The sequence below is a fragment of the Lepus europaeus genome, chromosome 9 (genome assembly GCF_033115175.1).
Source record: "Lepus europaeus isolate LE1 chromosome 9, mLepTim1.pri, whole genome shotgun sequence".
Taxonomy (NCBI): domain Eukaryota; kingdom Metazoa; phylum Chordata; class Mammalia; order Lagomorpha; family Leporidae; genus Lepus; species Lepus europaeus.
This window is the reverse complement of record NC_084835.1, coordinates 9,976,596-10,001,718: the sequence shown is the minus strand read 5'-3', so window position 1 is coordinate 10,001,718 and position 25,123 is coordinate 9,976,596. Positions and strand designations below refer to the sequence as shown.

Here is a 25,123-nt window from a genome sequence, read left to right as displayed (position 1 = left end):
GCTGACAGAGGACCCTGAGACGCACCCCACCCAGCCCCTGCCTCAGGGCTAACTTCAAGAAGGACGTTGGCTACCAGCCCGGGGCTGCAGGGACCCAGCAGTGCCAGAGGTGGACCAGGAAGGCGCAGGGCGGGTGAGGAGGCCCTCAGAGCGACTGGCTTTGGCGAAGAGCCCCTTGGCGCCGTGGGGAGGGCAGCCGCGTGTGGGCGCCGTGGGGAGGGCAGCCGCGTGTAAGTGCTGGGCCCAGGTGGGGAGGGCAGGCCAGCGCAGGGGTCCCACTGGTACTGGTACTGGTGGGGAAGGGGCATGATCTGGCGTCAGGATGGAGGAGTGTCAGGGAGTCCTGGGGTACAGGCTTGGCCCCGAGTAGCAGGCCCATGCAGTGGGGGCCTCCTGCCAACCACCCCCACCATGTGCACACAGACCCTGCGCCAGGGAAGACATGCAGCAGACTGGAGAAGGGACCCCTGCCCACCTCCACGAGAACCACGAGGCTCCTGGCTTCAGCAGCTTTGCTGGGGAGGTGGCAAACCCAGGCCCCCACACACACAGCTGAGGCCAGGTGGAGGCAGACCAACCTCCAGCGACCTGGTCCTCCTCTTCCTAACTTTCTATTTCTAGGACTACAGATTCACTCCCGAGCCCTTGGAGCTAGAGAGCAGGCTCAATTCCCACCCTCACTTCCCCGCGGCTCCTGTCAGCCTGTGTACCCTCTGAAACACACACCTCCACATCCCCATGGCACCTTCTTTGTCGTGGGCACCTGAAGGGCCCAAGGTCACCACTGAGCTCCATTCACAGACGAAGACTGAGGCTGGAAGCTCGGTGTCAGAGCTGGACGGAGGCAACTGGGCCTAGGAAGAGGAGTGGGCTTGGCCCAGTCCTGGACGGGCTGGGGGAGCAGCAGAGCAGGGCGAGTCCATGTCCCCAGGGATCAATGTGACATTGCCTCAAGACCTATTTGTTGAATGAAGAAGAAGAGATTGCCACTGAGCCCCAGTTTCATCATCTGCCCAACGGACAGCCTCGGAGACTATGAGGGTTAATAAAGCACTTCAAAAAATTCATGGAAAATGAGTATTATGAAAAATCTGCGTGGATTTAAAATTCTGCCTCAAAAGTAAACTTGTTTAATTCCACTTTCCTGGGAACTTTCTGAAGTGCCCTTTAGACAAGGCACGAGTAGTGTTCAGTTGAAGTGGGAGCTCCGATCAGGCTCGGCTCCCAGCACCCCGTGCACTCGTCTTCGTCTTTTCCGGCTGACAACGTGCATGTGGGAGTCTGAGGCTGGGCCCCTCCCTTGCCACCAGCAGGGACCATCTGATCTGTCACTGTGATTGACGCCTGTTGGGTAGCTGGAGCTGTTTTCTCCCTTTCCACTTTTTCCCAGCCATATGCAAATGATTTCAGTTCAAGTAACGCGCTAATGGAAATCCTAACACATTAATAAATGTTTAGCGAGAGAGAGCATGCATGATCGTAAGTAATTAGACACTCAACGGAGGAGTTCTGTTGGCACAACTGTCTGGCTCCCTCTCTTTATTTTCCTTCCTCATCTCCAAAGAGAGGTGCAGAGGGAGGCAGGGAGAAGGGGGCTGGCGGGGGTGGGGGCAGGGGTCCTCTGCAGCTGCTCCCCTGCCGAGACCTCAGGCTCTCCATCCCTCCCATGGGCACATGCACCAGGGCCCCCACTTCACAGACAAGGGTGGTTTTGAAAACAACCCCTGACACGCGCCTGCCCATCTCTTAAAGCCCTCTTGCTTCTTGTTGCTCTGGGGCATGGCATCAAGCCCTGTTTCACCACCTCCCTCACGGCAGGCTGCATGCTGCGAGAAGGGAACCGGACACCAGGGATGCACACACAGGGGCCACTCTCAGCTCCTTCTGCTCCCCAACCCAAAGGAAATCCTAGTTCTCCCTCCATGTGCACGTGGCATGTGGCTGGCCAAGAAAAAGTCCCCAAGAAGCAAGCGCTTTCCTTCCCCAGCTTCTCGCCCGCAACGCCTTCCCCGCCTCGAGCTGCAGGACTGGGTTCTCAGGGGGAACCCATCTCTTTGAGGAGAGGAGGGATGGGGAGAGCCCCGCTGAGGGGCTGGGGCATGTGGTGGGCTCAGGAGAGCAGGCTCCGTACCTCTGTGCCACCTCTTTGGAGCCAGGTATCTAATCTTCTTGTCAAGACAGATCCCCATTAAGCCAAAATAAACAAAAAACTACCCACTCCCCTACTTCTTCCCATATTGCCATTTCCATTAGATTAAATTTTAAGAGCACGCAAATGTAATGTTCCTTTCAGATCAAATTAGAAACAGGTGCACTTTTGCATAAGGAAATTAAGCTGCAGACAATATGAAGATTTGCTAAAAGGCAGACACTGATGAAAATAAGTAGCCCTTTTATTTGTCGTTATTGAGGCAATCTGTGGGCCAAGCGTGCATGCTGACGGTCTGACAGATCTGTGGGCTCGAGCAGGCTGCCACAAAAACTCGGAGCCCTTCTCAAAGTCACAGATTTTTTTTTTCCTTAGAAAATATATGTACACTCTCTCCCCATCTCTGGGTGCTATTTACAAGGCAAGAAAAGCCAAAAATAGGAATTCCAAGGATATACAAAGTCCCTCCCAAAAATACAAACTTCATCTGGGCAGGGGACACTCAGCTTAACTCCTTTCTCCCCCTCGGCGCAGGAGCCTGCAAGGCGGCTTCGGGCGGCAGTCAGGCCTGAGGGTGCTGCTCAGGGTCACGGGCCTGAGTCATCGATGCGCCTCCGGCAGTATGGGCAGCAGGTGTGCTGAAGCACCAGCAGCTCGTAGTCCTCCGAATGGAACATCTGAGGAGAGATGACCTTGGCCTTGACCCCAGTCCACAGCTCTGGGTGCTCAGCCCTAAGCCTCGGCCCAGAACGTGCTGCCAGGCAGGGAGGGCGCTTGGCAGTGAGGCAGAGCTAGAAACAGAAGCACCGTGGAGGGAGGGCAAGGAGGGGCTGAGGCCCCTTTTGCTAAAGGAAGCTCGAAGGCACAGGCCCTCCTGGATCCAGCACAGGTCTGGACACACAGAGCCGGGGAAGTCCACTCCAGACAGTGGTGAAACGCAGGGGAGGAGGCAGGAGCTTGGGAGAACACTGGCCGTGGAGAGATCACTGTGCTCCTCCTGGACACCCGGTAGCCCCAGGGGGTACCTGGGAAGTGGAAAGGCAATAGACAGGGCTCTGGGAGCCCGCAGCCACAGGAGCGCCAGCAGTGGGCACCTACCTGGAAGCAGGAGGGGCACATGGTGATGGGGGCGTCGGGCAGCAGTGAGCGGAAGTACTGCCACCGCAGGGGCGGAGGCCAGCGCTTGATGAGGACGTCCCGGCGGCTCATGGAGCGCAGCACTGACCGGCTCACCACGATGGGCACGAACTCCGAGCCACCTTGCTGCAGGGCCAGGCAGATGGGAAGGAGGGCATGGCACCCTCAGTCAGAAATGGTGCATCAGGATCCTACATTTCTGTGGCTGGCTGGGGAGAACCCCACCTTCTGTCCCAAAGGGCCCTGACAGTGACAAGCTCCTGGAGGCGGCAGTGCGGCTGTCAGCCCCTGCAGACAGACCAGCCTCACAGGAAAGGGTCTTAGCTCTTCTCCGGTTGTCACATCCACTGAGGGTCCCCATGCACACAGGAGGGGGCTGAGGCTGCCCTCCCAACAGGCCCTGCGTGCCTTAGGAGCCCATCCTCACAGAAGCGGCCTCACCTCAAAGCTCAGCTTTGCTGTGAACGGGTCGTCATCTCCCGTGGAGTCCTGGGTCTCCTCCAGCCTTAGCATCTGGGCATCTTGCAGGGGGGACCGGTCAAGGATGGAATCAGTGCTATAGACCCCGGCCACAACCCAGCTGAGTGCGCGGTGGGGCCCATGGTGAGCTGAGGCGCCAGTCACAGGCTGGGTCTCCCTTCTTTGCCTGACAACCGGCCGGGTGTTCCTTAGAACACGGTCCAAGCACAGTGGCATCACCTGTGAGCTTGCTAGGAAGACACTCAGCCCCAGACTTGCTTCCTCAGCTGCCGTGTGCCAACACAGGTCCCAGGGGCTGACAGGTGCATGCCCTGTATTCAGCCTGGGAACACAGAACCCGAGCCTGCACCATTGACAGGATCCTTCTTCCTGCACACAGGACAAGCTGAGGTATGGCCCAAGTTATTCCAACAAGATGCACCCTGGGGTTTCTCCCAGCACAGCTGAGTCGCCAGATCTGGGGATTCCCAGTCCAGTGGGAAACAGGGTTGGCACCCCTGGTTGCCATCTCTCACAGTGTTGTGGGGACAGGCAGTGCTGACTAGGGGCAGAGCTACCCAGAAGCCAGCAAAGCTGGGAGAAGCCCAGAGACAGCCTCCGAGAGCACAGAGCAAAGCCCTGGATCTCACTGAGCTTCAGCTGCTGGCCGTCTGCATGTACTTTTGTTGTGCAGCCTCTTCGGGTCATGGCTCCTTTCACTTGTGTGGAAAAGTAGCCTAACCAGAAGAGCTGGAGCCATCAATATGGACATCACACACCATGTTGGCCACTTATTAGCTATGCATGGCCAGAGGCATGGCCAGTGTCTTTCAGGAACAAGGGTGGGTAGGAGACCCTCACGGGAAGGAAACATGGGGGAAGGCCAAGGGGTGGAGGCCATTCCATGTCTGTTGGCCCTGCCTTTCTCTCCCATCTCTGATCCCCACTCTGCTGCCACATGGGCTTCTCAGATCTTTCAGAAGCCATGAGGCTAGGCTCAGCAGTGCCCCAGAATCCTCTAGGCTCTGGTCCCTGTCCTCACCTTGCCCTGGCACAGCCCCGCCTCCAAGCCCCCCTCCCCCTTCCTGCCTTGCTGTAGACTGAGTGCACTGCTAGCCCAGGCAGACTTCAGCCAGGACACAGGATACTGCTGCTTGTGACCTCCTGCCATTTGTTCTCCCGCTTGTGTCTCGGCGCCTCCAGGTCAATGAGGGAGACGGCTTCTTCATCAGTAATCCCCTCCTCCAGGTAGAATTCAACCAGGTGCAGCACCTCTGGGAGACACAGGACACAAGGAAGCAGCTGAGGGGGCATGGTGGCCTTGGGGCCAGGAGGCTGGCACCGGGCAGCAGTCGACAGGTGGTGTGACCACAAGTTCTTTCCCCACCTGCTGGCAGGCTCCTTCAGGGTAAGCAGGGGTGCAGGCCACCCCTCTGCGTAAGAGACAAGCATACATATCAGGCAGGTGCCTTTAGCTTCCCCTCCTCCTAGGAGCTGGGCAGGCTCCTTTCTGAGGGGCGATGAGAGGGCCTCAGCCCAGCTGCTGCAAAGGGTCTCTGAGCCTTCGTCACTACTGGAGGAGAGGGAACTTGGGAGCCACCTTGGTCCTGTACCAGGGCATTGCTCGTACAGAGCCCTGCTGGGTCCATAGAGAGGGTGTCAGGTGGGCAGCCCTGGGTCCGGGGACGCTCTGTGTGTCCGGCAGCCGTGGCAGCAGCAAGGTGCTCGTCAGCCTGGCTGCCCTCTTGCCTGCACCAGGACTCACCATAGGAAGAGGCAGAGAAGACGAAGGGCTGGCGGCAGTTGATGCAGACGGTACCCAGGTTGTTAAGCAGTGGGTTGTTGGTGGAACAGCGGTAGCACAAGGGCACCAGCTCCTGCAGAACACAGCACAGTCTGCCCAGGGGACACTGGTCCTCTCCCTGCCCGACTCTGGCTTTGGCCCCAGGCCCTGGCCACCAAGAAGACCAGCTCCCTGGGGTAGGGCCAGGCTCTGTGCGGTGCTGAAGCCAGACAAAGGTCTACAGCTATGGCAGAGGCCCAGCTGCCTCCTCACAGGCAGAGCTCAGCAGGACCCTGTGCTACCTGTGTAGCCTTGTTTACCCTTACAGCCCACTGTGGGAAAGGTACCACACATGTCCCCACTTAATGGAGGGGGAAACCGAGGCTCAGAAAGATTGAGATGCAGCTAGGAAATGGTGGTAGTGGAGATGGGATTGGATGCCAAGTCTCTGCTCTGAGCTTGAAAGAGACACAGCTGGCTGGGCTGGAGGCAAGTGGGCTGAGACAGAAAGGGTGTGGATACTCTGGGCAGAATGGCTACAGAGCTACTACCTGGTTCCAGAAACGGGGTCGGGTAGGGCAGGGGCTCCTAGGATGAGAGCCAGCCTGTAGCCAGACTAGAGGTATATACAGAGTCCCCTGCATATGGAGGTGTGGAACAGACCAGGTGCCAGGCAGTGGGGGCTGGGCCCAAGCAGTAGCAAGAGAGCCTAGGGGAAGGCTTGGGGACTGAGCTGGCAGACAGACACGGGGCATTGAAAACAAGGCACGGGAATGCTGAGGCTTCCGCAGGGCCGAGCACAGAGCTCCAAAGACACAGAAACCCTCTTAGATGGAACCGAGGCTGGGCAGGAATCCTCTGAAGACACGGGAGAGGACAGAAAGAGGCTCGTCAAGGGGCTGTGTCCTCACCTCGCTGTCGTGGAAGGGCTTCGAGCGGATGGTCAGGCTACCCAGCTCAATGGACTTCTGGAACCTGGCAGGGATCTTCAGGCCCTGCAGCTTGTCATAGGCGTGCCTGGCCAGCTTGTAGGCACCCAGCGCCTTGCTCTGCTTGGCCAGGGTGAAGAGTGTGTTCCTGTCATTAACAAGGTTAAGGATGGCAGAGACCACCCTGGGAGGGAGCCTGACACTGGAGCACAGCTCATGCTGGTGCCAGGACATGGGCGGAAGCCTGCGGAGAACTTTGCTCCTTTGTGAGCTGTAATTATATCTCTTGGAAAGCAAGGTCCAGGGATTTTTCCACAAATAAAGGCAGCACCATTTCCATTAATATTTTAACCCAGTGGAGGTTCTCTGGGCCTCTTGATGGCTCATCCTGTACCCTGACCAAGCCAAAACAGCTATCCCTGATGTGTTGAGCCTACCAGACTGGCTCAAGGACACCTGGCGTCAAGCGCCCTCCCACTCCGGTCCTGGGCCTGGTCTGCCTGGGGAGCCAACTTCAGGTCCCATTCAGAGGCCACTGGACACCCAGCACTCTCTGCCTGCACTTTACCAGGGGCCCACTGGGCCTGAGGCTGATAGGCCTTTGTGCTCTGACCTCAGGCCACCTGAACACTGCTGGGCCTAGGTTCTGTCTGTCCTCCACAACCCCTTCGTTCCCAGGTAAGCTTCCTTCCCAGCTCAATGTTGGAGGCCCAAATCCCATGCCCCCCACTCTTCAAGTGTTATTGCTCCCCCTACCCCAGGGGGCCCCCTTCAACTCAACCCATCTGTGTAGGTGAGGTCCTTGTATGTGTTTCCAATGGGACTCTTCCAAGTCAGGGACCATGTCAGGAGCCATTTCCAGTCCCCAGTGGACAGCAGAGGGTGAGGCTCGCCCAGAGCTTCCTGGAGAGGTCCAATGTAGTGCCATGACCACTGCTCTGGGATGAGACTGACTCGCCAGTGAGCAGGGTCTCAGGCAGCTGGGAGCCCGGTGGGGGGGGGGGGTTCCCCTGGAATGTAAATGACAGGTCTTTGGAGAGGCCGGGCCCCAGGGAGCACACCTCAGGGCCCTGCTCTGGAAGGCCGGGCTGGAACTGCGAAGGGGCTAAGCAAACAGGGAGCTTGTGAAGAGGATGGAGAGAAGGAGGGCTTTAGGACTTCCAGGACTTTGAAGATTTTGGTCATTTCCTATAGTTTCTGGCCACACAATCCCATCAGGCCCATTTTCTGTTCATGGCCCCACGCTGGCCTTCACTGACACAGGAAAGGCAAACTCGCAGGAACCCCCAGGCCCCTCTCCAGCGCTCCCCCCTGCTTGCTGCGTGCTAGGTGCTCCCCTGGCACATCTACATTACTCTTTGCCCTGGCTGCCTCGGCCTCCAGGATGCATGCTGTCTTCCAGGCAGCCTTCCACCTGCAGGCACAGGACACACCATGGATCATCTCTCCCTGGACAGCAGCTGTGTCACCTGCTGCCTCTCCCTGTGTGTGGGGCACAGTAGGTGTTCTGTATACCTGGGTGAACAAACTCCTTCCCCTCGTCACCCCGTCACCCCGCCCCCAACCTGGGGAAGTGACAAAGATTCCAGGTGCAAAGCCTGGTGTATCCTCCATGTCAGTCCCACCCTCACTTGTGGGTTCTGACAGGGCCTGGGACATTGTGTTGGCTGAGCCCAGAGAACCCTGCAGTGCAATCCTCCCTGGCATGGGCCCCTCGGCCTCCCGGGCTGAGCTTCCTCTGCAGCAGAAGAGCGGGAGGAGGGCAGGCGCTCTCCCCTCCCCAGGGCTGCGGGAGAGAGGGAAGCTTCTGCCAGTAAGCGTTCTGGAAAGAACATCTCGGGGCCATTAGACAAGAGGGGTGGGACCAAGAGTGTTGGAGAGAAAGGATACACTTTAGAGATGCCCAAGGGAGTGTCCTTGGTCAGGCTGTGCAGCAGGAACCTGGAGATGTTGAAAAGGGTTTCAGGAAGATGGAAACTGAATGGCTCCTCCTGTCGCAAGAGAAAAGAGAAAGTAAACTGGGACTCCATGGCAGCTCCATAAAGAGCATATGTGGGGTACACAGCCACTGTCTCAGTCTAGTGAGGCACACATTCTCATCGGCACTGAACTGAGGGGCCAGCCAGCCAAGAATGTCTCTTCCCAGCTGCACGGCCTCCGGGGTTGCTCAGGACCCCATCTCCCCGAGCCCGGGTTGTCTTCATGTAGTTTTAAAGGGATACCCCGAATGCAACTTAGGGCATGACCCCGACACAAGCCGCCTTGAAAAGAGGCATTCAGCCTTTCCACCAGGAGCCTGCATGCCTTCTCAGGGCAGTGCAGAGGCAGCCAGCGACAGCACATGTGGGGTTTCACCTGCTGATCCCCGAACCCTGGCACTCGGAACACACCCGTGGGATGAATAGGGCTCTGGACCCAGAGGCTGCTGGCGGCTCAGCGTAGCAAACACAGGGTCTCTTCTACCAGGAAGGGATGCAGGAGGTTGAGGGGACCCCATCTGAGGGAACCTGGCATGCTGCAAGCTGAGACCACCATGTCTAGCAAAGCTGTGGACGACAAGGATTAAAGCTGGCCAGTTCCCACCCCTGACCCAAACGTGGAAATGGTACGAAACTGACACTCCCCGAGGGGTCCTGCTGGGGCTGACTCACAGGGCTTCCTCCTAACTGCTACGAACTCGTGTGGACTCACCTGGCTGTGGACTTCCTCACTTCACAGCCAGCATTTTCTCTTTCATTCCCACTTAAATTTCCACAGCCTCTCGCAGCTGTGAGAACCCAAGAAAACCTGAGACTGCATCCTTCTCTGGGTGAGAGCCAGGATGAGGCAGGCCTCTGGTTCTACTGCTAAGAAACCTCCCAGAGAGAATGGAGGGTCCTCAGGATGTGCCCCTCTCCTCTGGGCAACAAGCCTGCCTCAGGAAGGAGCCCTCGCTTTCCCTGCCAGTCACCTGACCTGCTCTGTCCCCCAGGGCCAAATCCACCACCACTCACGGGCTGTGGCCTCTGCCAGGAATGGCCTTCCTCCTCCTGCTTCCACTGCACTCGTCCTTGCCTTCCTCCTCCTGGCTTAGGGGCCATCACCTCCAAAATACCTCCCCACAGGCCTTGAAGCTCTTCCCTTGAGGGGCTGTTCTGTTCACTAGACCGTGAGCTCCTGCAGGGCAGGGGCAGTGTCACGTTCCTCAATGCAGATCCTGTCACAGAGCAGGCATCTGTTGAAGCAAAGGACAGCAACGACCAGACCCCACCCCCGCAAGCTGTTGTGAAGCCCCTTAGCTTCGGAGCTTGGGCGCAGGGCTCAGGACCGGCTCAGGCAAACCCAGGCCAAACCGGGGTCTGCCCACTGAGCCTGAGTTTGGACTCTTTTTTTCTGGTGGCTTCTCTCTAAATGAGCACCTGAGAGACATCAGCTGCCCAAGGGGGTCTCATCTCAGGGAAAGCAGACGGGAGGGGAGGTGAGGTCCCTTGAGTGTCCTAACTCCGCTGTGGGAAGAGAGGGCAAGGCAGAGTCTGTCAGAGGAGGCTTTCTTGCCACACTTTCCTAAGAGGCAAAGAGTGGTTGGCACAGACGGGGGTGGGGAAAGTGCCCAGGGAAGGGATCGGGGTAGCTGGGAGGAAGCTGGGGCACTGGTAAGAGCTAAGGCTTCCGTGAGGTCACTGCCAGTGCTTTTCCACTAGGAACTCACTTAATCGTCACAACCTTCAAAAGTAGATACTGTTATTATCCCCATTTCATGCTGAAGGGAGCTGAAGCACAGAGCAGGTAGAAGACTTGCCCAAAATTACACAGTACAACTGGAGTGTGGAGCCTTCAAAATTCCCTTTTAAACCAAGCTACGGTGTCCCTAGGTATCTTTAGGGGACTAGTTCCCCACAGATGACAAAATCCATGAATGCTCAAGTCCCTTAGGTAAATGGCACAGTATTTGCAGAGTATAACCACATTTTCCCAAAGACTTTTTTTTTTTTTTGAAAGGCACAGTTACAGAGAAATTTTCCAACCGCTGGTTCACTCCCCAAATGACCGCAACGGCTGCAGCTGGGCAGGTCCAAAGCCAGGAGCCAGGAGCCTCTTCTAAGTCTCCAGAGTGGGTGCAGGGGCCCAAGGACTGGGGCCATCCTATGGTGCTGTCCTAGGCACATCAGCAGGGAGCTGGATCAGAAGTGGAGCAGCCGGGACTTGAACCAGTGCCCATATCGGATTCTAGCATCACAGGCAGTGGCTCTACCTACTAAGCCACAATGCTGGCTGCACAAAGACTTTCTTTTTTTTAAAAAAAAATTTTGACAGGCAGAGTGGACCGTGAGAGAGAGAGAGAGAGAGAGAGAGAGAGAGAGAGAGAGAGAGTCTTCCTTTGCCATTGGTTCACCTTCCAATGGCTGCTGTGGCTGGTGCACCGCGCTGAACCAAAAGCAGGAGCCAAGTGCTTACCCTGGTCTCCCAGGGCCCAAGCACTTGGGCCATCCTCCACTGCACTCCCAGGCCATAGCAGAGAGCTGGCCTGGAAGAGGGGAAACCGGGACAGAATCCAGCACCCCAACCGGGACTAGAACCCGGTGTGCCGGCACCGCAAGGCGGAGGATTAGCCTGTTGAGCCACAGCGTCGGCCAAGACTTTCAATCACCTCTACATTACAAAAAATACCTGACACATGTACTGCTGTGTAAATAGCTGTTACACTGTACTGTTTAGGGGATAAAGAAAAAAAAAGTCCTACATGTTCATTCAGTACAGATTCAATTTTTTTTTGGTCAGTGTATCTGTGGATCTGGAGCAACAGCCATGCAGAGTGGGCTGAACCAGCCTGCCTTCTCTAGGTTAGAGGGCAGAGAGAAGGGAGGCTAAGAGACAGCCTGTCAAGATCCAAATACTGAAACTGCTACGTAGCAGCGGTGAGACCTTGCCCTGACTACACCTATACCTATATATCTATGCCTGTCTATACCACGGTGTCTCATCTGTAAAGTGGGGGTGTTGGTACTGATCTATGGTGTGACTGGCAGCATGAAATGAGATGATGTCATAAAGCTCTTGCCACACTGCCTGACATATAGTCAGTGCTCAGAAAACACTAACATGTTTCCAGCCTTACAGACAGGACCCGCTCAAACTGCAGGAGCTCAACCAACATGTGCTAAGTAACCGTGGAGACACACAGTACAAGGATGCTGTGTACCACCTGCCACCTGCTCCCCACTGCCACAAGAGTTAAAAACAGGGGCCAGGGATGCGGCACAGTGGATTCAGCCATCGCCTACCATGTCAACATGCCATATCATACCATATCAAAGCACCAGTTTGAGTCTAAGCTGCTCTGTTTCTGATCCAGCTCCCTGCTAATGTACCTAGGAAAGCAGTGGAAGATGGCCCAAGTACTTGGACCCCTGCTAACCATCCAGGTGGGAGATCTGGACGGAGCTTCAGACTCCTGGCTTAACCCTGGCCCAGCCCCAGCCATTGTACCTGTTTGGGGAGTAAACCAGCAGATGGAAGATCTCTCTCTCTCTCTCTCTTACTATCACTCTGCCTTTCAAATAAATAAATAAGTAAATAAATCTTTTTTAAAAAGAGTTAAAATGGTTTTGGGGTGGGCCTTTGTTTAAGACACCATGTTGGATTCCCACACTGCATAACTGAGGGCCTGGGTTTGAGTCCCAGCTCTGCTCCCAATTCCTGCTTCCTACTAATGCAGACCCTGGAAGACAGCAATGATGGATCAAGTAATCGGGGTCCCTGTTACCCACATGGGAGATGTGAATGGAGTTCTCAGCTCCTGGCTTTGGACCAGCCTAATCCTGGGCATCTAGGAAGTGAACCAGTGGATGGGAGATCTGTGTGTCTGCCTGTCTCTGTCTTTGCCTCTTTGCCTTTCAAACAAAAAAAATAATAAAATAAAATAAAGCCTATAAAATGGCTTCATCCAAAGAATTAGAAAATGAGTAAAAAGAACTATTTGGGTATCTGGAGCCCAAACAATTCCTTGTATTTCATAGACAGGAAACCGAAGGGCAGAGAAGTAAAGTGAATTGCACACTGACTCACAGCAAGCCAGTGGCAGGGCGAGGGGAAGAACTCAAACTTTTGGTTAACCCTGGGCTTCACTTGTCTAGGGAGAGAGCCCCACGGAACTTGTACCCCCCTGGCCATTCTGGAGAGACAGTCCTTACCTAGGTGATCCACAGCTGGCCTGAGCCATCAAAGCCTGAACCAAGTATTCATAAAGACTTGTCCCAGCTCTGGACTGCAATCCAGGAGCCCAGTTCTTGCTGCAAGTCAAACAAGTAGCAGACCAAGGAAAATCAAAGGTTTCTCTCCCCAGAGGAGACCAGGATCTCCCAGCAGTTCATCACCCCCGAGGGATATGTCTCCACTCCACAGCCGTGGCTCTTTAAGACAGGTGCAGTGCACTGGCTCCCACTCCCCTTACCGTGTACCGCTGAATGGCGTGGTAGCCGTGGTACAGCTCAGCCAAGTGCTGGAAGTGGTGGAACTTGCCAACCATCAAGTCCTGTTGGGCAGGATCTGCTGTGCACAGGGAGGGGAGATGTGTCATATAGTGCCCGTGCCTAGCACTGGCCACAGAAGAGCCAGGTGATGGCGCTACTGTCGGCATCAGTTATTCTGCAACACCAGACCCACTCCTACCCCAAGGTCAGGAGCAAAGAGGGGCAGTGATAAGAAGGGTGCTCTGCTTAGGAGTGGTGGCCACCCCAGGACGCTGAAGTCTTAGCTGGGCAGAGCAGATGGCCAAGAAGCATGAAGACATTCTCTCAGGCTCCCCTCAGACCTCACACTGCACCCTCCCAGGTCATTCCATGGCAAGAAGGGGTGGCTACCAACCCGGACCTGCAGAGGAGCCTGGCTCAAGGGCACGCTGATGCCAACCTGACTCATGCTCACCTGGGGCCTCTTCCCTCTCTGCTCCTTCTCATTAGAAACACAAACCACAGGCCAGACAGAAACCTTAGGGGGGAAGCAGGACAGAGTGCCCCCATGGGACACAGGGGCAAGCAGAGCTCGGAAGGAACTAGGGCCTGCTCAGATCCCCTCTGCTTCCAGAACTCCCTCAGTGAAAGAAAGACACACTGAGACTGTCTCCCCCTAACCCCCGCACGAGTGAGAATCCAGTGTGTATCATTGTCAAGTGATCTCTTGTTCATCTTTTCATTTAATTAAGCTTTTTTTTTTTTTTAAAGCCAGTGCTTACCCTGGTCTAGCTATGGGCTCCCAGGTAGGAGGGGAGAGAGATGTTCTAAATTAGCTGCATAGGGCAGGACCTCCCAACCGCAACCCAGGTGGCCCCCATCCCACCCTTATCCTTACCACAAACTAGGGAGAGATGACACTGCAGATTATGTGCCGCAAGACAGGCTGATGGACAATACACTCAATAAACAAGCCCAGGGCTTTCATTAAAACAGCCTAGCTCTTTTGATGTTTATCTTGGTGCCAGAGCGGGGCTGGGGAAAACAGCGGCCTGGCCGATGTTCCCTTACCTTGAGCTATCTCGAGGCACTGCATGGACAGCATCCAGTAATAATAGGCGGCATCATTAAACCTGCTCTCCACCACGGCGTTGTGCGTGAGCTGCTCCAGAACCCGGACAGCTTCTCCCTGCCGCCCGGCCTTGTGGAACGCTGAGGGCACAAGAGCACACGTGGTCCGGAGAGCCTGACGAGGAGGCAGGGGAGAAGTCTACGGGGCTTGCGGGGGCGGCGTTGGAAGTAGGACACTCACTGCAGAGCATCTGTAGTGCCTGGCTGCTGGGCTGCCTCTCAGGCAGAAACCTATAAATAACTGAGGCTACACCCTGGTTGTGTGAGACACAACCCTCTGTGGCTGGGAAAAGGCAACCAAAGTAGGGAAAGCCTGGCCAAAAGAAGACCTGAGGGGCCAAACTGCAGGGCAAAGTGTGATGACAACACCTGCTCATCTTTTGGTGGGTTCTGCCCCCTGCTCCACTCCAGGACAAAGCTAACTGAGGCGACACTAACCGGATCTGACATTGCGGCCTTGGCCGGGCTGCACTGTCTATAAAGCGTTTTCTTTGCTAATTTCCTCACAGGCGCATCACAACAGACACAAGAAGAGAAAATCATCCCCTCTTCTGTCAGGTAACAGAGTGGGCTCTGCAACATAGAGATGAGGCATCGTACCTAAGGTCAAAGAAGAGGACCCAGCTCAAGGTCTCTCAAGTTGGTTTCAACTGAGCACTTTTTGATAACAATCTAGAAAGATCTGGCTCAGTTACTGAAACCCGACACTTGCACAAACAAGCCACAAATCTTTCAGTCTTCTCCCTATCCACCAAACAGAAATTCCCTGAGCACTTCCTCTGTGGCCAGCCCCTCTGGACGTCAGGGGCTGCCAGCGAAGCACCTGTGGCTGTGACACTCATCCACATGTGGGCCTCCAGATGATCCCAACCTTCTGCCTGAGAGAAGGAAAGGTCTGGCCTTTGTCCCATCCTCCCCTCCAATCTCTTGTCTGAGCACCAAGTTACTATGGCGATGGATTCTTGGAAGGGCAGGCACAGACAGATGGATAGGTTGATGTGTTTTGCCCAAACATGCAGATACTTCAGCAACTGGGTGCTCTGGCAATGCTGCAGTAGGGGAGAACACGCTGTCCTTCAGCCTGGCTTTTAACTGCAGGGCTCCCACAGAGAGACATTTGTTCCACAATGTGTCCGAGGTGGCAACTGTTACCATATAGAAGTGCAAATGAGATGCTATGGATTATGACACACCCAGCTTCAATTAAAGACATCCTAAACAGGCAGCGAAACACAGGCAGAAGAATCAGGTTCCCCAGCTGGACAGATCCTGGTCCAAGTCTCTGCCGCTCACTGCCTCTGTGACTCTACGGCACACTGAGCCTGTGTCTCTGTGGGGCTGTTGGCAAGACTCAAGGTTACGCAGGTTAAGTGCCCAGCCGGTGCCTCACACAGCAAAGGCAGCTGAGTTTTAAAATCATGATTCCCATTATCAGTTAGAGCTTACTTGCTTGGTTTCTATTTCAGCTCCCGCCTACCTTGTGTGCAGCCCATTTCACCCACAGAGATGCTAAGGAGCAGAGGTCACCCCACTGACTGCAGACAGAATGGAACCTGGGTTTCTATTTTCAGTAAGGAAAGAGGAGGTGACTGTGCTACACATCTGTGGCAGTCCTCTCATTTTGTCCTCACTTAACCCTGGTCCCAGTGACCTCTGCCACTTCCTAGCTATAGGACTTCAGGCAAATGCTTTTACCTCTTTCAACCTGCACTTTCTCATCTGTAAAATGGGAATAACCACCACAGTACCAATACCATGTGACTGTAGTGAAGATTAAGTGAGAATACAGACTGATGTGCAAAGCACCTGAGAGAGCAGACAGAACCTGCGAAGGTCCCTAGGCAGTGGGTGAGGGGCTCACGAGCCATGTACCTCCAAAGTCTGCATCCTTTCCACTGCTTCCATCTCTCATCCCCAAATACATCACATCCCCACGGAACATTGCCTATCTTGGAGAGTGCAGATGTGAGGGGCCTGGCAGCTTTCTTGAAATGTGTTCTTGGGCAGTGCCTACCTTTGCCCCTCCTGCCAGTTGCCAGTCTGTCTGAGTGCCTACCTTTCTGAGCTTCCTCAAAACGATCGTTCTCTGCCAGCCACTGGGCATAGGGCACATAGATGTCATCCTTAAATTCAGGGTGCTTCTCGCCCAAAGCAAAGGCCTGGAGGAAGGAGCAAACCCATCCTTAATGAAGCAGCCCTGCAGCCCCCACGAAAACATGGCACTTGGCTGAATCCATTAGGGATGTCCTATTTTGCCAGCCTGACAACTCAGAGGGGGAGAGAGCCTCCCCACCCAACCACCCCCAGAAACACAAAAACAAATCAGCTCTTTGAAAACAAAAGGCAATTAACAGCAATATGCAAGCGACTGGATTCAATAACAACACAGTCTGTTTCTGAACTACAGAATCGGAAACATTTTATTTTGAGGGTTTGCGTAGGCTCATGGAGCGCAGCAAACAGATTTCTTTTAATTGCAGGCGACACCTAAGGAAACAGAACTGACATTCTCATCATCACTGCTTATCAGCTGTCAAAGATGACTGTGGGCTTGGGGCTGTCCAGGACCAAGTGGCTGCTTCACCTAAGCCCCAGATCACTGGCAGGCCAGAGGAAGGGAAGCAAGCCATGGCACCAAGTCTGCCTCCTGTCTGGCCAGGCCTGTTCCGTGATGTCACTTATGGCCACTTGAGAAACCTCCTGGTACATTTTTCTCAAGATGCCACTGTAGCCTGTCAGTGGCCTGTCACCCTCGGAGGGCAGAAAGCAGCCAAGTCAGCTCTTAACCCAGCAAAGGTCTCCTAGCTGCCCTGTATAAGAGACCGCCCTGGCTGGCTGACAAGGGGAGAGGCCCGGGGTCACTTTCACTCCAGGACACAAGTGGCCCGAGCTGGAGGATGGGAGCCAAGCATGGAGAGGGTGGCATCGGCTGCTCTGCAGTGGCCTGGCTAACCCTCCTCATCCACCCTTCACAGCAGAGGAATTAAGATTGGGTAGGCCAGGAAGGAGAAACTTGGACATGGAAAGTATAGGTGGCATTGCTACAAAATGCCAGCCAGACGGTTTTAAATGTCACCTAAGTGTGTTTCCACACCAGAGACAGTCTGAGCCTGTTGGTGCTGGTCAAGACAGCTCAGACCAACTGCAGGTACTGGAGCCCTTGTGTGAACACTCATGCCCTAGTGCCTACCCTAGAGCCACAAAAGAGCAGATAGCCAATGAAGATTTTCTGGAAGGAAGGGAGGGAGGGAGGTGAGGCGAGGGGAGGGGAGGGGAGAGAAAAGTATTATGGGAAAGCTCTCCAAGACACTATGGCTCAGAGGGTTCTAGGCTCTAGGGTTCTGACCACCAGGCCAATGTTCATTCCACCATGGGAGGCTTATAACCATCCAAATCCCAAGGGGCACCTGTATACACCTGCCTGTGGCCCAGGGCTCAGGCTGCACCCCCCACCCATGAGGCACACTCTGCCCTCACCTCGTCCCAGCACTGGGTCTCCACGTGCAGCTGCACCAAAGACTTCAGGTCACCCATCTTCAAGTAGGTCTCGGCAGCATAGCCGGGGTTATCCAGCTTCTTGAAGTAGTGAGCACAGAGCAGCAGGGGCTCACGCTCAGCTTTGTCCAGCTTCCGAGCGATGTCAATCAACCTGGAAAGTGGAGAGGGCGGGGAGGAGAGGGCCCTGTGAAGTGGTCTGATAGGAAGCAGCAGCAAGGGGCTGTGGGTCTCCTCAAGGGCGGCTCTGCGGCTGTTTGTTCTGTCGTGCCCAGCGCTACCACAGCACCACGGCCTCAGGAGGTGCTGTCAACGGCAGTGAATGGGCTCTGGAAACATAGCCAGGGACCAGGAGAGGCTGCCTGTGAGGGGCATCTTCTGTCACCTCACGTGTCTGCCACAGAAGTTACTAACCTGCCCAGCAGAAAAGAAGGTCTGCCAATTTCCTGCTGGGTCCAAGGTGGTGCTGTGAGCTTTCTCATGTGTGAATCTTCCCTAACGGGTGGGTGCTCCTGTTCTCATTTCACAGATGTGAAGACTAAAGCCTAGGGTGGAAGGTGCAGCCTCCCCCAGAGGCTTCAGAGCCAGGAAGTGGCAGAGTGCTGTCTCTACCACCAATTCAGGAACGCTCACAGGAGAGGAGAGGCTGAGGCGTGAGAATTCTCCAGGGATGCGCGCTAGGGGAGACATGAGCGGCTTGCTCTGAGTGCCAGAAGATGGGTCTGCAGGAAGCCCTGACTGTGCCCTCTTACTGGCCAAGGGGCTGACCACAGTGAGGGGCCACAGGGACCAGTTGGCTCACCCCCTCTTCCCAATGGTGACCAGCCCTCCCGCTGCACATGGGGACATGGGGTGGATGGAATGCACCTTTTCCCTCTGGTCAGGCTGGTGTTTGGAGTGAGACCAGCTCTACTGGGGTAAGGGCTCCGAATCCCAGCCCGCTGAGAAGGAAGGGGAAGCAGCTGCAACAGATCCCATCTCAGAGACAGGCAAGCTGGGGAGGCCTGTCAGTTTGCACTTAGAATAATAATGGCATCTAAAAATAACGCTGCTCAGCAGGGAAAGGACACATTTTTAGGGAAAGGTGGCACAGGCAGCCCCTAAGAGCCCTCTCCCATCGAGTCCCATGGCCCTGGATGAGAGCACCCTTTACAATCAGACCTGGAAGAGGGACAGAACATGCTTCTGATTTCTTTCCTGAGCTAGCTGAGTGTCCCCAGGGTAACTTGAAACACAGCACTTAAAAAGAAAGCGACAGATGAAACACCAGAGGGTAGAGTGGGGCCTATGTTGCTTGGCTCTCCTCTGTGCCACCCCTTTCATGAAAAGAAAAATTTTGGGGGCAAAATCTTTGCCTCCACATTCAAGAAACCTCATTCTTGGACAACAGGATGCAGCAGTAGGTTCCCCACCCCCCCACCAAGGTCTCTTTGGGACAGGCCCAGAGGCCAACCACACAATGCAGCTCAAGTGCTCACTTCAGCGGCATATATACAATGCAGTTCAACAGCACAACTTGTCATGAACCAGCCTGTTCCCCATCCCAGGACCTGGCTGGGCCACTACTAACCTAGAAGCAACTTTGATTCCAGAACAACCAACAGCCTTCACGGCGCAGACTGAGCTAACTTCCTTCCTGACCTTCTCAGTCAGCCGTGGCAACACACGGGCACACGCCTGCACGACCAAGAAGCCCAATGGAGCTCACCAAGCCTATCACATCTTTGAAGCCCACTTCTTTTATTCTATTCTCTACCTTGCAGGTGGCATCGAGCTCGAGGCGGCCCCTCAGTTGCAGCTCTTCTGTGTCTCATACCTTCAGCCCCTGTCCATCTCAGCCTGCTGCGCTGGCCTCTTCTGCGTCTCATACATACCTTCAGCCACCACTGTCCATCTCAGCCTGCTGCGCTGGCCAGCCATTCTCTCTTGCTCTAATTTCCCCTGATGACGGGGTCTCCCCACCTGTGCAAATCTAAGTGCCTCCACTTGGTACCCGAGGTCCTAGTGTGGCCGGTGTGGGCAGCCCTGCTGGCAGCCCGCTGCCCCTCCCTCCAGCTCCCACACCAGCCTCATTCCAACCAGACCCACTTGCTCTTGGGCTCTTCCTCCTGCCATCTCTACCTCTTGACATCTTTCAAGGCCCCTTCCTGCAAAGACGTCCACAGCTGCTCCCAGAATCCTCCTTTCCTTATTACTTAGAACTTTTCTTGCACTTGTTTGGTTCCCACCACCAGACATTTCATGGGCACAGAAATTGCTCAGCAGAGGCTGAAGCTCAGCACATGGCTTCCTTACTATTTGGCCTTTGGCAATAGTGTGTTCCTGGGCCTCGGTTTACTCAATTGCAAGATGGATGCAGAAATGTCACCCGAGGGGCCTACAAACTTACCGCAGTGCCTCGGTTGTAGTGAGGGCTCAGTCCTTGGCAGCTCTGCTGTCTGGGTGGCCCCCTCCTGGGTCCCCAGCACCCTTTGCCCCAGGAACTCGAGAAGTTCCTCAAAATCAGTGACTGCCTGGCTCAATCTCCTGACTCCGCTATGATGTAGTCGCTACCACATTTGGTTTAGATATTTAGAGAATAGCTATTTTTTCCTCGTCAGTCAAAACCAAGAGCTGACATGACAAGACATGCTGCCAAACGTTCTGGGGGCAGGGGCTAAAACCTACATGTCGACCCAGCCGTGGTCGCCGCTCAGCTCGATGGCCTTGACGTGCTCTCCCGCCGAGATGTACATCTCCACAGCGGCTTTGGGCTCGTTGATATTTCTGGCCCAGTCAGCCTGCTTGGTGATTAGCATCTTTGTTTCTTTGGGGTCTCCAGATCCAAGGAAATCCTGAGGAAGCACAACAAACAAAAACACTCCGGATCAGAGCTTCCTGTGCCAGCATTACGTCAGGCTGCCGAAAGCTGGAGCAAGGAAGGGTTCCATTTGGCTGCTGCGGGCGCTCAGGATGTGGCGGGGGCCCATCCCTGTGTGGCTGAGCAGGGGGCAGTCCCAGGTGTCGGGGAGGAGTGCTTGTGGCTGCCCCACAGGTGCTCCTGGGGATGCTGGGACAGTGTCAAGGACTGTGGCCTTCAGTGTTTCCTTCCTTTACTAATGAACACTTGTTCTTCAGCCAAATGGCACTTGCCAGGCCATGGAGCATTGTGGGTGGATGTGCGTGCACACACACTGCAGTGGACAGTCTCTCTCCACTGTCCTGCAGAGTGACAAGCAACACGGCTGTTTAACTTCAAACAGTCGGTCCTAGACTCTGCTCTGCTGTGTGGATAATACCACATACCTGGAGATCTCAGCGGGACTGGCATGTGGTCCCCTCAATGCCAGCAAAATGAGTTCTAGGTTCAGCCTCCTGTGGCCTCCCTCAGCTACCACCACACTCACCACATGCACCATTCACATCTGTTTTCTGAGATGTTCTGTGGCCTGCCCTTAGGGAATCATCCCATTGGCTTGCCCAGGTATGCGTTGAGAACAGACAATAAGCAAAACTCTTCTTTGGTTCATGCATTCTCAACTGAATGTTACTGGACCCAGGTCTGAGTCAGGTCTGCAGGGGTGGGGACCTGAGCCAAGGTGGGCCAGCAGGAAGGGATCTGAAGTGGACCAAGGCCACCAGGAGAGAACTGTGAAGGAAGTGCGAAGCCTGCAATCCCAGAGGCTCAGGGAGCAAGGTGCAGGGCCTGGGTTTCCCCTGCCACGGACCAGGGCTATGCCCAGCTCCCCAGGGCTGTCCCTATAATTTTGAGAAATAGCCTCAAAAAAATCACTGGCATGCAAAATACACACATAGGAGTCACCATAGTTGAGACAGCATTGGTGCTGACATTTAAGAGGTGGGGGCTTTTCAAAAGGGGACACTGAGAGCATTTTCAGTCCAGATCTGCATCGTAGGTAAGACAGAGTTGTTGCAGGGATCATGTATCGTGCAGAAAACTCATCCCCCTGATGACTGTTCATTGGTCAAAGAAGCACAGTCAATGCGTGTAGACAAGACCTCTAACAATTAGCTCACTGCCCCTTACCCATTATTTGCTTTCAAGTCATTGTGTAACCCCTGAAATTGCCCTAAGACAACCCAATGTTTAAGAAAGAGAAGAAACAGTCTAGTTTACCCTGATGCTAGAACCTCAGTTAAAAGAGAGGCCTAGGCGCTGTGGCATAGCTGGCAAAGCCGCCGCTCGCAGTGCCAGCATCCCATATGGGTGCCAGTTCAAGTCCTGGCTTCTCCACTGCTGATCCAGCTCTCTGCTATGAACTGGGAAAACAGTGGAAGATGGCCCAAGTCTTTGGGCCCCTGCACCCGCGTGGGATGCCCAAAGGAAGTTCCTGGTTCCTTGCTTTGGGTCGGCACAACTCTGGCCACTGCAGCCAATTGAGGAGTGAACCAGCAGATGGAAGATCTCTCTCTGCATGTAACTCTTTCAAATAAATAAATTTATCTTTAAAAAAAAAAAAAAAAAAAGACAGGCTTAACCTTGGCTGGCATCTGGTTCCCTCTGGAGCTCAGAGGGGAAGGGGCCTGGAAAGCAGCCACTTACTGTGCCTAGTTTGGGCACTGCAGACTCACCGTTTACTCTTACAGCTACTACAACGTGCACTCTTTATGCTGCCACTCTGTCTACCAATGGCTAAATGAAGTCAGCAGCGGGGAAATAGGCATCTGAGAATGGCAATGTCCTTTAAACGGTCTTCAGCAGACTCTGGGCGCTCAGCGTCCTGGGAGTGACTAAGAAAGGTCGGAGGCTAAGAGACAGCCATGAGTCTGCATGGTCGACCCAGAGAGACCAGCCAGGCCCGCAGCACACAGGCTCGAGGGAGTCTCCTAGGAGGAGCCCTGAGCCGTACAGCTCAGGGAGTTGGGACTTAATTGAGGCTGAGTCTAAATGGTTCCTTCAAGGCTCAACTAACTGGGTTTTCAAAGGCTTTTTGGTTCCATGAATATAATTGACATGTTATCTGGAGGCCACAGCCAAGATTTTGTCCTGCAGTGGACAGAAAAAGGCTGTGCTGAGTGATGAATGAGACTTAACAGTGTTCTCCTGCGTGGTGATTTCAATCAGGACATACTACAGAGAGTGAAGAGCATTATCATTCCCTTTATCACCACATAAACATGTCACTTATCCGGAAAGCATACAATTTATTTGTATGTGGGAATGTAATTTAAAAATTTTCTGAAAACCAGATTGAATCTTGGGAAGCAATTTTCAAGTAAACAAAAACATGCCATGTTAATAAGCACTGTGTCCCCCACTCCCCCAACATAATGCATATGTACACATTTTCTCAATCCCGACTACCGGGCAAAGCAGGGAGGGGACTGAAACAGAACCAATCTACTTGGAACTGTGATCAAAAACTGAAACCCAAAACAAGCTCCACAGTATTTACCTTCCTAGAGACAAACCAGATGGACTGTGTCAGTGGGCACATTTCTGGGTGGGAGACTATGGGTGCATGAAGCCCACCTGAGGAGGGATGAGGGGCCTCCCAGCAGGGGCAGGATTGGGTGTACTCTGTGGTCATGCTGGGCCCCTCTTATTTCCACCGTCCTACAGCCTGGCATTTGTAAAGTGCCCCATGCATTGTTCTGTGCACTCCTTATAACTAAGCTGAGGAGGACACAGAGGCTGGGCACAGGGAAGATCTGCAACCAAGATCACCCCGCAGGAGGAATCTGGACTCATACCGGGCCTCTGGATTCTGGGGCCTTTTCCACCGCAGCAGGGCTGCCGACTTGAGGAGGCTCCAGGGGTTCCAGAAAGGACCATCAAGTGCAAGAAACAAGCAGCTCCAGCTGTTTCTGAGGCCAACATTCTACCTCCAGGGATCTGATCTTTGTTTCAGGCTGTGCTCCCAGTTAAAATGTTGTTACAGCCAGAGGAGAGCCGCACTGATTTAGGTGTGCTCAGTATGCATGTTTCATGAAATCTGGTGGGGGCTGTGGGAGGAACAGGAGCACAGGGAAGCATGAGAAAGGTGAAGAGGAAAACGAGGGAAGCTACCCTGGATCTGAAGAAGGAATCAAGGTGAAAAGGCAGCCTGGCTGGGGCCCAGGTGCTTGGCCACAACAGGTGAACAGTAACTCCTGGGCCACATCACAGGGAGCCAAACACAGCCTTCAGCCCCAGCATCGAGCAGATGGTAGAAGATCAAAGAACACAGTCATCTTCAGGAATAGAAACGGAAAAAAAAAAGGGGAAGATTTTCCATCTTGAACTCGTGAGTTAGATAATTACCATTAATAGCCACTAATTGGTTGTGGCTGATGACTCACTTAATAATATTCTGAGAACTTCTGACACTACCGGGAAAGGCAGGTTAACAGCGGTACCTCCGTAAAGGAAGAGCCCTGCTGCTCGCTGCACCTTGTGCTAGGCTCAACTGCAAATGTCTTGACTGGTTTGAGCTCCTTTGTGGGAGCTGCTCAGGAGCCGGGGCCAGCTAGCTCTTCTCCTATATGGATTCTTAGAAGTCCACACCTGCTGGGGACTAACCTTGATGGGGGACCCCAAATCTGAAAGGGAATCTCCACCTTGAGGAAATGCTCTGCAGCCATCAGGGCAGAGAGACACACGGAGCTAACATGTGAGGGCGGGGTCTGGCATGGCCTCTGCACCCAGCACAAAGGCCCCGTACAATCAGAACACAGGCACCCAGGAACCTAGGCTGCAAGGCCCCACACAGTCCCACTGGACTTGTAGGAACAGCATGTGTCTGAGGGCACTGATGCTTAAAAGCTCCTGACAGAGGTCTGAGAGTTTTGGGGAGGCAGCCCCACAGCCTTGCACTCAACACTTTTGAAGGGGATTGTGCTGGGACAGACTCACACCATCCAACTCTGTCACTCAGGAAGGTCTGAAATGTCACATTCTGTCCCTCTGACACATGCCCAGAAAGTAAGTTTTAGACCAGTTTCAACCAGTGGCCAATGATGGTTCCTTTGTTTACCCATTTGCCCACACCCTGAGACCACTGCTGTTTTCCATCTAAACCACCTCTTGGGGCAAACAACTTGGACACTGCAGGTCAGAACCCTGGGGTACAGGTGGTTACCTTGGCATACTCAAACATGCGCAGGTCAGTGTACATGTCGAGTGCGAGGTTCTCGTGCCCACTCTTCTTGTACAGTTTGGCGGCCTCGTGGAACTTCCCTTGGTAGGAAAACACATCTGCCAGGAACAGGTCATTGTTGGTCTCTCCCCGCTTCTTCCTCTCCTGGAAAAATTAGAAGCACAGGAAATGGCCTCTGCAGCCATGGGCAGGAAGCAGCCTCTACAAAGGGTAGACGTTGCTATTTCCAGTTGAGCCCCTGGGCGTTCCTACTGGAACCCAGGCTTGGCTCCCAGGCTGTTGTGTCTCACCTACATCGCTGGTGGGAATGCTTGACAACAAAAGCAGGTTTTTTTTTTCCAGACAAGTTAAGACCAAAAAAAGATGCAAACCTTTGTTTAGTGGAAATTCCTCAGTTTTGCTTTCCGGTCTATTCTTCCAAGGCAACTGGACAGTTTGGACAGTATGTGTCACCCGCTAGCTGGTGGTTCCTAACTCCCACATCTCAGCCCTGGCTGGCAAAGTTGTGACCCAGAATGATGACAGACAAGGGC

At 54.2% G+C, this 25,123-nt stretch overlaps 1 protein-coding gene across 6 annotated transcripts in view; it reads right to left on the bottom strand.

Annotated features, from left to right (window-relative positions):
- Nucleotides 1–1,688: 1,688 nt before the first annotated feature.
- The window catches only part of IFT122 (intraflagellar transport 122), a 73,259-nt gene continuing 49,824 nt past the window's right edge, over nucleotides 1,689–25,123 (bottom strand). For 2 of the 6 annotated variants that reach the window (XM_062200486.1, XM_062200484.1), the window contains 13 exons: nucleotides 24,573–24,734; nucleotides 20,179–20,345; nucleotides 17,494–17,665; nucleotides 16,073–16,175; nucleotides 13,957–14,097; nucleotides 12,888–12,985; nucleotides 8,348–8,448; nucleotides 6,440–6,605; nucleotides 5,511–5,622; nucleotides 4,894–5,019; nucleotides 3,728–3,807; nucleotides 3,248–3,412; nucleotides 1,689–2,826 (listed from right to left, as the gene is read on the bottom strand). In XM_062200486.1, coding sequence (XP_062056470.1) covers nucleotides 2,737–2,826; nucleotides 3,248–3,412; nucleotides 3,728–3,807; nucleotides 4,894–5,019; nucleotides 5,511–5,622; nucleotides 6,440–6,605; nucleotides 8,348–8,448; nucleotides 12,888–12,985; nucleotides 13,957–14,097; nucleotides 16,073–16,175; nucleotides 17,494–17,665; nucleotides 20,179–20,345; nucleotides 24,573–24,734 — 1,683 coding nt within the window. In that variant the 3' untranslated portion in view covers nucleotides 1,689–2,736. The remainder of the gene's footprint in view (nucleotides 2,827–3,247; nucleotides 3,413–3,727; nucleotides 3,808–4,893; nucleotides 5,020–5,510; nucleotides 5,623–6,439; nucleotides 6,606–8,347; nucleotides 8,449–12,887; nucleotides 12,986–13,956; nucleotides 14,098–16,072; nucleotides 16,176–17,493; nucleotides 17,666–20,178; nucleotides 20,346–24,572; nucleotides 24,735–25,123) is intronic. The other 4 variants (XM_062200487.1, XM_062200485.1, XM_062200482.1 and 1 more) reach the window with 4 other exon arrangements.